The sequence below is a fragment of the Podarcis bocagei genome (assembly GCF_964188305.1).
Source record: "Podarcis bocagei genome assembly, chromosome: 4".
NCBI classification, from domain to species: domain Eukaryota; kingdom Metazoa; phylum Chordata; class Lepidosauria; order Squamata; family Lacertidae; genus Podarcis; species Podarcis bocagei.
The window spans coordinates 26,050,521-26,061,769 of record NC_138128.1 but is presented as its reverse complement, the minus strand read 5'-3'; the positions used below and the strand labels follow the sequence as shown (position 1 = coordinate 26,061,769).

Genomic DNA, 11,249 nt, shown 5'->3' with positions numbered 1-11,249 from the left:
ATGCTTCAGGTTACAGACTCCGCTAACCCAGAAATAATACCTCGGGTTAAGAATTTTGCTTCAGGATGAGAACAGAAATTGTGCTCTGGCGGCACGGCAGCAGCGGGAGGCCCCATTAGCTAAAGTGGTGCTTCAGGTTAAGAACCGTTTCAGGTTAAGAACGGACCTCCGGAACGAATTAAGTACTTAACCCAAGGTACCATTGTAGTTGAGGGTATCCATAGCTAAGAAATAGAAAGTGCACTGCTTCTTTGCTTTCTGTCCTAAGCAACGTTGGATAGAAAAACCTTGTGGCCTACCTTCAGCCAATCAAAAGAGTACAGTGGTACCTGGGGATGCGAATGGGATCCATTCCGGAGCCCCGTTCGCATCCAGAAGCAAACATAACTAGCGACGGCACGTCTGCACACGCACGCGTCACTTTTCGCTGGTTCTGCGCATGACGTCATTTTGAGCATCTGCGCATGTGGTGAAACCCGGAAGTAATGCACTCCGTTACTTCCGGGTTGCCTTGGAGCACAACTCTAACGCACTCAACATGAAGCATATTCAACCCGAGGTATGACTGTAGAACTAAGTTTGCTCCCCAAGAAAAGGATTGCTATTACTACCCATTTCCAGAGAACTTTGTCAACCCTTCTGGTTTCTGTCCTTCTGGGTTCAGGCACTGTTTTGGAATAGAACCAGCCTTAGCCACCCTGATAGAAGGCCTTCAGGAGTGGGGTGTGTATGACCTTGTAGCTCTTACTTGATCTCTCGGGAATGTTTAATACCACTGACCATGCGGGGCCGGATTAAGACCTTTAGAGGCCGTAAGCATCTAAAAGATTCTGGTGCCCCCATATATATCTAATTAAAAATATAAACAATAATAAACCGTAAAATTAACTTTTGTTTTTAGAAATTAAACAAAACCTATAGTAAGATGGGAAATGATCTTTCTTTTGTGTATACCTCCACTTTATTAAAAAAAAATTTTTTGGGGGGGGAGAATTCTCCTAATTTGTCTAAATGCATAGTCTTTGATGAGATCCTCAAAACAAATCTTATGTAACACATCTGCCTCTATACTTAATAGAGTTAAGGCATCCAGCCTGCCTTGTTGCATAGTTGTTCTGTTGGGGTTTTCAATATACCTCAACTGAGAAAATGAATGCTCTGCTGAGCAATTTGTGATCATTAATGTTAAAAAAAAATGAAAGCAAATTTCTACATTTTGTTGTGTTCCCAAGATTACGGTATATCATTAATCTCTATTATTACTATTTTTAGTATTACTATCGTAGTATTATTATTATTACATATTTATGTATGCAATTTTTCTATTTATTATGGGAGCCTTTATTTGTGGAACCTGGTTTAGCTGCGCCGTATGGTCCATGGTAAATCCAGCAATGGAAAACTTCTGTACCTTCCCTAGATGCCGTAAGCACATGCTTATTTTGCTTAATGGTTAATCCAGCCCTGTGACCATAGTATCCTCCTGAACAATCTGTGCAAGTTGGTGGCACTTTTTTGTTAAGTGCTTTGATTCGTAACAATGCATTTCCCTGTACATGTGAGCAGTCCCAGTTGCCTTGCCCGTGCGCTTCCATGAATAACGTGGTGTTTGTACCATAGATAAAGCTAGCAAATCCCACACCGCAATATTTTTCGGTATAGTGATATTTTTTCAGGTTTCCTGTTGCAATGTTATGTTATGCAAGGGCATCCTTCTCAAGTCAGCTCACGCACAGGAGAGGACATCCTGTATGAACCAAACATGGTTGCTTATTTCAAGCACAACAATTCTGACCATAAGTTGGTGCTATTTCCTTTTGCGTAGTAACATCAGCCAGCACTTAGGGGATGAAGAATTTCTCCTTTGTATGAATAGTGACTGGCCCCAAAATTAAAAAAGTAATTACAAGAAATTAGCCTGAATATAAATACATATAAAATATTGCTGTATATGTTTCTTTATTCAGATCAGAAAAGATAGGAAGGAAAAATGTTTGGTCATTATACCAATAAGCTGTACAAAAGGCAGCTGTACATAAAATTAGAATAGCTCACATGTTCAACTAATATTGATGTCTGGTTAGATTATGATGATTATTCTAATTTGCATCTGACATTATTACTAGATTAGCACCCAAGCAAATTCAGCCCTTAAATGTAATCTCAAGAACTTGGCCGAGGAAAAGTTTTTGACAGGTCCAGTTGCACTGTTGTTTGGCGACACTGGTTTCCATAAGTTTACTGAGATGGCAAATACTACTTGATGTTACGCACTATTCGTCTACAATGATTTGTTTTCATTTCTCCCAAAGCTTGTTCCAGTTGCTGAATCAGGTGAAGCAACGTCGCAGGGTCGGTCTGTAATATTTGAGTAGTTTGGTTTCCATTCTGAGTAAGGTGGAGCTTCAGAGTCACAACAGGCTTAATTTGCTGTCTCAGACTTCTGCTAGCAAGCTATGTAAATAGTGAGGTGAGGAAAAGAAAACTCAGTAAGATTTAAAATGAAGAGATATGCTAAGAATAGCAATTAACAAAAGCATTCTAATTCTCAGCATTCATAATTCAACAGGGAAATATATATATATATATATATATATATATATATATATATATATATATATATAATTACCTACTACATTATGATATCCACCCCTTGATTCAGAAGGACAATTGGATATACTGGGTTAAGAACTAAAATAAAAACCAAACACTATTATCTTCATTGTTATAATTTTGGCCTTTTAAAGTAAAACAAAACCCATGAACAATCAAATGCATCATAAAAATAAATTTTAAATACCAACAATTTTGATTCCTAACTCACCTTTACTTTAACAGTTGTGGCCTAGTTTTGGAGTTCCCCAAATGTAAGGGAAATACTGGAGAAATAAATCAGGGTCTTATATTCCTTTAACATTACATGGGATAATGTTTCAACTGAGCCACTTTTGCAAAGTCAAATTCTTAAGTGCCAAGGCAGCCAGGTAAATAGAACTTCCATAACAGCTGGTGGCAAAGCACTGAACCTAACTGCTGAAAATACACTTCTGTGTCTAGAAGAAAATCAGTGCTAGGTTCTAGACCCAAGGTACAGTGGTGAAGAAATCCCTTTGCCCAAGCTAATGAAATTTATAAACTGAGATCTAGAGATCTCTGTTTAATGCTACTAGTTGCATGCATTTTCTAATCCCAGCGGCAGAAGATGGGGTAGTAAATAGCCAAAGGTGTTAAATTTTTTATAAACAAATTTTAGCCAAAAGCAGCATATTTATCAAGCAAAGCCAGGGGCAGCAGAAATTGCTGAAGATAAATAAGCTTTGCCTACATTGAAGACTTCGTTCTATATTGTAATGTTTCTAGAAATATAGGATTCTGATTTACTTCCCCAGTACTTTCCTTATACTTGGGGAATTCAGATTAATTTTATGTTTCAATTTTCATGGCTGACTCCAGCCCCATGATTACTGAAAATATAGCCAAGTTCCTTGCTGCAGCCATAAAAACTAGGCCACAAAGGGAGGATGAATTTTGAGTCAAATTGCCTGCATTTTAAAATATTACTTTTTGATTGTTCATGGATTTTGTAATACTCTTATTTTAAAAGGCACAACTGGTGTACATGCAAATAGTCTCCCACCCCACTGCAGCTGTCTTGATAACCCTATGCTGTATCTGAAGTTTATGGTCTGTAGACCAAATAAACTAAACTGGGGGGGAATTCCAGGAACTAGTGTTATTTTTTGAGCTTGACTAACCACATGAAATGCTCCCTATTAGGCCTCTTCTGGTGTGGGAGGAACAAGATGAAATGGATAAACATTTCAAAAACAGATCAGTGCCTTTGGTTGGCAATTTCTGGCTTAAGACTAAACTCAGCCCAGGGAAGGTTGGAACACGGATCACTCCCCTCACCTGCCTGGCCAGCTACAGTTGCCACAGATTCATAATAGGCTGCATACTAGCATGGAGTCAGTAACATAAAGGAGGTGGGAAGGAGGATATGGAAGATGAGAAGATCTGAGGAAGATCACAAGTCCTTTCATAGGGTGGGGGGACTTGTTTGAGAGTACCTACATATGCAGGTGGGAGCCTTCTTGCTTTTACTGACCTTATGTAAGATATTCTGGAAGCTTTTCAGCTAAAGAGCAGGGTAAAATGCTTAAGGTGATAGTGAACATTTAAGCGTGTGTGTGTGTACACCTATGTGCTTGTACATGTATGCGAGTCACCCTTGCACTCAGCTCACAAATAACTTTCCACACAATTTGTTTGCTGATTTTTATTATACAGACTAGTTTGCATACTTGACCTTTTACTGGCTCTGTTAAAGTCGACATTTTTCCCAGTTTCTTAATTCTGTTTTAATTTTTTTTGTTAAGCTACATTTTCAATAGCTTGTTAAATGTCCTCTGATTTAATTTTTCATTTTTTTTTAATGGCAAATTTTAGCAACAAGCTGCTTCTTTCAAAATCAATGTTCCAGTTCCATAAAACGTCAATACAATTGTCTGTAACCAGACAGAACACTGGCGTACTGTCTGAGCTAGTTCTGATACAGAGATGGGAAATTCTGTCTTAATATTAAAGTACAGCTTCAAAGTACATGGAAGCCTAAGTAGGCTGTGTTATGCTGGTAAATCACTGGGCAACTAACTGTGCAGGTCGCTTTCTACTGTTCTATCATGAATAACCGTATGCAAAAATGTGTATGAATAATACTACTGCTACCGCTGTAATTTTGAAACCATTGCCTTTAGCAGTTTGTGTCATGCCAAATGTAAACAGCACTATAAAGATTTTCACCCTTACCTGCACATCTAGTCTCCATTCAAGACTGTGATAACTAGGCAGCTTCGGTGCTAGTTCAGTAAGAATACTTCTGATCTCCTTCCTATTGTCAAGATACAGCTGAAGCAATACGGCATTCAATTCTTCAGAGAATCCTAGTACAAGTATAGAGTCTTGGAAATCTATCTCCGATATCTAAAAATTAAAAATAGAATCTTTGAGTTCCTGATTGCTTCTATTACTGTTTTACTTACAAACATAGGAAACTCCCATATACTGAGTTGCAGCATTGGTCCATCTGCCTCCAGATTGCCTACACTGTCTGGCAGCAGCTCACCAGGGTTCAGGCAGTAGTATCCTTTTCCCAGCCCTGCTTGGAAATGCCTGGGATTAAGCCTGCATGCAAAACAGATGCTCTGCCACTGAGCGATGGCCCTTCCTCTGCTCACAGTCTTTGTAAATTTGTGTAAGGATTGCATTTCCAACTGTGAAATATGTGTGAAAGGAAATCATTTAGTAAGAATTGATTGACTGCAGTCTATTAATACCAAATAGAAAAAGGAAGCAGAGGCTAACATAGAAAGTAATTCACAACATTCATAATGCAGCACCATTTACAGAAATATTGGGCGGTATCCAATTAAAGCATACTCTAAGGTTATTTATGTCCACTGATTTGAATGCAGGGTGGATAAAAATCAATGAGTTTTTTTAAAAAAAATGTATTTCTAATAGTATAACCAAATCAGTAATTTTTGAAATAACTGTAAAAACTACTCTGAAAATTTATCATTCCAAAAATGAAACCTTCATCTGGTTGTAAATATTAAGTTTATACCAGCAAGAATGAGTCTTTCTGTAAAAAAATGTTTTAAATCAAGTCTTACTGACTAGTGATTTAAATCATGATTTAAATCGATTTGATTTAAATCAAATCCACCCTGTTTGAACGGCTCTATTCTATATCTAATACTGGATATTATCCATAGTTTACCATGTGTACATGCCCTCCTATTCCAAATGTGTATATGGTGCATCTCATTTATGACATCCATGGTCAGATGATCATTTTGATACACTGGGCAGAAACTAGAATAGAAACTAAACCTAATCATACAGAAGAAACCGACTGAATTTTTCAGATTTAATCCTCTTAATATATGTAAGATTTTATAAAATGGCTTTTATCTTTTTGAAAGCTGATATCCAAAGTAGCACTAAGTCTTGGTCCTGTCAGTGTTTCTTTCTCTTACCGCCTCCACCCCACATCGGTAGAAATCAGCAGGTGAAGTTTTCACAATGTGGAGATAAGCATTAACGCCTGCTGATAAGCAGCAGAAGGGGCTGATATAAAAGAAGTTGGCAACACTATATGGAGGATGCAGCAAAATATGAGTTTGCACTAATTTTCCTGAGCTTTCAACTGTGACCTTTATTTACACACACACACCCGCTGCCCCCAACCCACATATCCAAGAAAGTAAGAAGTTCAAAGCATCTGCCTAGCTCACTAAGAGCACTGTGAGTTACACTTACCATAAGTTTTGAGCTCTCAGTGAGAAGGTATGTTAATCCTTCTACACCATGCTGAATTGTTTCACTACTAACATTAAGTTTTCCTGAAAAACAGAATGAGAAAACATCAAACAGGGATCTGATCTGATCCAATACAATATACAAGCAAATAAATCTCAAATAAAAATAGGTTGCAAATCGAAGCACACTTAGTCTGCATATCCTTGTACTATATATGGTATAGAATAATGGAAAGTAGAGGCAAAAAGAGCCTCTAGCTTAGAATATTCCACTTGTGTACATGATGATTATGGGAGATCAGAGGCCTTAGTAAATAGTGCTTGTATTCTAGACTTAACTAATCTTTGATGCATTTTGTACTACAGCTGCTGTCTCTTCAGAACCTATTAGGGGGGGAAATGTAAACAAGCATCATCTTAACAAACATTTGAGAAAAACAATATAGACCCAGGACCAACCTATATGCTCAGAAAAGTAAGTAACACAGTGCTCCAAGGACTATGCCACTTAAGAATGCCACTTGGAGACAGCATAATTCCATGTTTCCCTCTGTCAAAATTCCACACCTGTGGAAACTTGTGTCTGGGAGAAGCAGTCTAAAAAAAAAAAAAATCACATAGAAGCATTCAAACATGCCACTATTCCTCCTCTACATTCTCATGGCAAACAGTGCTAAGACGGTACCATTTCTTTTCTAAAGGCACAGATCAACTTGTACATCAGCAACCCGCAAAGTGTTGCATCTTCACCAATGAAAGCTCAGTTCATTTCAGTTGAGCTTACACAGGTACTACAGCCTGACAAATCTGCAGGGAATTATTTCAGTTTTGTTGCAGCTTTGTAATAGCTGGAGGAAGCTACAGGTGTCATCATGTTCCATTCAAATCAAAAATGATGATTTATTTGACTCCAAAAAATGCTTAATCAGTAAACCCTCAACAAGGCAAATTGCTTTCTGAAGTGCTTCTCACCTGCCTCATTTTAACATCACTCCAGCAAGGGATTTTGACTGCCCATCTGTCAACCATGAGACATCATGACACAGTATAATTGACAGGTGGGTGGCCCTGCTCACCTTTCAAATTTGGTCACTGAGGCTGATGCTGATAAGGATCTGGCCCATGGAGCCAAAAAAAATTCCCATCCCTGCTTTAAACAAACCACAATGTCAGGCATGGCTAAAGCAGTAAGCTATTCCCCTCCTGGTTTATATACCGTATTTTTTGCACCATAACACTCACTTTTTTCCTCCTAAAAAGTAAGGGAAAATGTCTGTGCGTGTTATGGAGGGAATGCCTATGGGTGGCATGCCTACGGATTTTCCTCCTCTAAAAAGTACATGCGTGTTATGGTCGGGTGCGTGTTATAGAGCGAAAAATACGGTACATGCTCTTACCATGGGAAGAGCGAAGCAAGTGTCATTAGGAGCAACGCACACAGTTTGGTTAACTGAGTCAAGTACCTTAGTTTACCTTTGTGTGAAAACACAGCTATTCTTGGTCCACTTTTTGCTGGACCAACATTGTTATCTCTGAATTGGACTGATGTCTAGCAGTGTATTGATTCAAGGCCCTTGGAAAATACTGCCCTTCAACCACACTTCTCAAATTCTTACTTGCTGCTCCTTCGTAGATTTTTGGGTTTGTGCCTTTTCTTAGGAACTCCAGCGCAATACGGCCAAATTCATTGACAACTGAAAAGAAAGAAGATTTGTTTGCAGAACCAGGAAACTAGATGATGGCTTGGTTGTAGAAAAACAGACTTCATTAGGAGTAGCTCAACTTAATACGGCTTATCTCAGCCTACGGTAAATTGTGAATACATTTTTTTATTTCCACAGGGCTTTTTTTTTTTTGCATAAGCATTTTATTATTATTTTTATTATTATTAATTTTTATTGAAGTTTTTATCTCTACAAAATAACAGAAATGCTTTGTGTTACTAGCATGTACATATGTGTAAACACAGGGCAATTTTTACGGTAGTAAAAGTCAGCAGGAATGGACAGAGTACTAAAGCGTGCATCCTAAATTTCTGGTCCTTGTGAATGTAAAGAAATGCATTTTTTGTTATTACAGTTGTGAGATTTCCCTTGTGTAGCAGCTAAGGATTGATGGTTTTACCTATATTTGGATAATTTTATTATGTGTTTTAATCTCTATTTTAAAAATTAGTATTTTATAATATTTTACGTAAACCACTTATTTATTGATTGGCACATAGGTTTTGCTTACTAAAAATATATAAATACCTAGTCGCTGTTACAGGGGACATGGGGCTGAAGACCCCCATCTCTAAATATTTGCCTGAGAACATATGATGTCACCACGTTCGACATCTCCCCACTACCAGGCAGGAGGAGCTAGTGAATTGTGGCAGGGAAATACCAAGTGAGATGATGTCTCAGCATGTTTTAACAGGGAGATACATGCCAGTGACAGCCACACCTGCCTGCCCAATAACGTCTAGTTAAGAATCTGAGAATGTGAACTGGGAAGTTATTAACTGAAATGTTACCTCTGCTCTATGAATTTGGGGTCACAGCCCAGCTGCGTGTTTGCTGCCTTGGACTGCCTTGGAGCGGTATAATAAAGACCTATGTTATAGGGCGGGGCGGGACGCGGGTGGCACTGTGGGTAAAACCTCAGTGCCTAGGACTTGCCGATCGCATGGTCGGCGGTTCGAATCCCCGCGGCGGGGTGAGCTCCCCTCTTTCGGTCCCAGCTCCTGCCCACCTAGCAGTTCGAAAGCACCCTTTAAAAAGTGCAAGTAGATAAATAGGTACTGCTTTATTGCGGGAAGGTAAACGGTGTTTCCGTGTGCTGCGCTGGTGCTGGCTCGCCAGAGCAGCTTCGTCACGGAAGTGTCTCCGGGCAGCGCTGGCCCCCGGCCTCTTAAGTGAGATGGGCACACAACCCTAGAGTCGGACACAACTGGCCTGTACGGGCAGGGGTACCTTTACCTTTATAGGGCGGGAAGGTAAACGGCGTTTCCGTGCGCTGCTCTGGTTAGCCATGCTGGCCACATGACCCGGAAGCTGTATGCCAGCATCCTCGGCCAATAAAGCGAGATGAGCGCCGCAACCCCAGAGTTGGTCACGACTGGACCTCATGGTCAGGGGTCCCTTTACCTTTTTATGTTATAGGGCTACTGTAAATACTACTAAGATAAAGTATGTGAAACACTTAGAAAGCTCAAAAGTCCTACTTAAATATTTACTATTAAAAGCTGTAGCTAATCATAAGCTCACACATAAAATGCATAAAGCAAACATATAGAGGTGGGGAGGAAGCGAGTCTCAGCTCCACACAGGCCCAAACCCGAAACATCTTGTAAAGTGAACAAATTTATTCACAAACCAGTGCTGATTTCTATTACATACAACTGTGGTACTGTAGGGGAAATGAAGCTAGAATTATTGTGCAAACTGTATCAGTTTGGTATAACTACCCTTAAGTGCTGTATAGGATAACAGAGGTGGATTTAGGGGAGCACAACCAGTTTGCCCACACTGGGCGACAAACCAAGAAGGCACCACAAGGGGTACCACAATGATATAATGGGACATGGGTGGCGCTGTGGTCTAAACCACTGAGCTTCTTGGGCTTGCCGATCAGAAGGTTGGTGGTTACCTTTGCCACAAAGATGCCACAAAGGGCGAGAGATGGAGCGGGGGGGGGGGAGAGATGCCGAATTTTGGCATCACCCAGGATGCCACTGAAATTTGAAAGACCATAGTCCGCCACTGAGGATAATGCTCTTCTAAGACAGCAAATCCCACTGAATTCAATGGCCTCAACTCAGCCGAAATGTTTGCAGCATTTGCTGAAAACTTTTCCTATGCCGACCATTCAAGAAAAGCCTTTTCAGTCGTGGCGGGCTACCTGCTTTAATTTCTTTAAGTGGTTTTTACAGTGTGCGTGTTTGTGTATGCATGCAGCTGACCTACACAAATATTGACATATAAATAAATGGGGTTAGGGCTGCAGCGTTTTATCCATTGTATCAAATTCGATGTAACTTGGCGTTGGTTTGTTAGAAATTTGGAAAACTAATAGGTGATATTTGCCACCACCACCCCTAAAAAGAAAGAAAGAAAAGCACTACAGCTTTTATCCCCTAATCTCGAAGAGTTGGGGTTTTTTTTACTTTTTAGGGTTCGATCCCCTAAACGCTTGCCTGGGAGCAAATCCCGTTGAAAGAAACGGGCCTTAACACCGACAGGGCAACCCTGACCCGTGTCTAACTCACGTCAGAAGCAAGCCCCGTTGACTTCGGTGGGATGTCTCACCAGGTAAATGTGCACATCCCAAAAAAGGGGGTAGGTTTGGGCTGCGATCCTAATGTCTCTTAGCTCGTACCTGAGCTCTCCACCTGGAGAAGGAAGCCCAGGTGCTCCTTATGCTCCTCCGACAGGACCAGCAACATCTTCCGCAGCTTGGCGCCCCCCGCCGACCGAAACCGACGCCGACCGTAACCCCGGCGCCGCTGCTGCTGCGCGTCAGGCGGAAGCTTTTCCCGCAGCCACTGCGGCGCCTCAGCCAAAGCTGCCCGGCCGGGAATCAACTCCCGCGCCGAAGCGTTCCGCTTCCTGATTCTGTCCCCACGCAGTACTGTACTTCAATCCATCCCCTCGCGGGGCGTTTGGGAATCGCTAGGCGGTTGTCAAGCGGCCTCCTGCGGCTGACAGCTGCCTTAATTGCATTCATTAAGGCATAAGCTTTCGTGGAGGTCGCTTCACCAGACGCATGAAGCAGTAGAGAGATGCCTGCTGTGAATAACACATGTGAATATGGGCGTAGCCAGGATTTATGTTGCGCGCGCGGGGGGGTGTGTGAGGAAACTCAGTTAGGTATGCATTTTTTTATTAACTTGATTTTGGGTGCTGTTATGTACTGAGTTGAATAGGATCCAAAATGCAGCAG

At 40.7% G+C, this 11,249-nt stretch overlaps 1 protein-coding gene across 1 annotated transcript; it reads right to left on the bottom strand.

The window, feature by feature from the left end:
- Nucleotides 1–1,935: 1,935 nt before the first annotated feature.
- Nucleotides 1,936–10,838, bottom strand: COMMD2 (COMM domain containing 2). Its single transcript, XM_081190692.1, has 5 exons — nt 10,686–10,838; nt 7,940–8,017; nt 6,325–6,407; nt 4,810–4,983; nt 1,936–2,454 (listed from the first exon to the last, which is right to left on the bottom strand). Exons 1-5 carry the CDS (start codon nt 10,750–10,752, stop codon nt 2,257–2,259), a joined length of 600 nt encoding a protein of 199 aa, XP_081046818.1. The 5' UTR covers nt 10,753–10,838; the 3' UTR covers nt 1,936–2,256.
- Nucleotides 10,839–11,249: the final 411 nt, after the last annotated feature.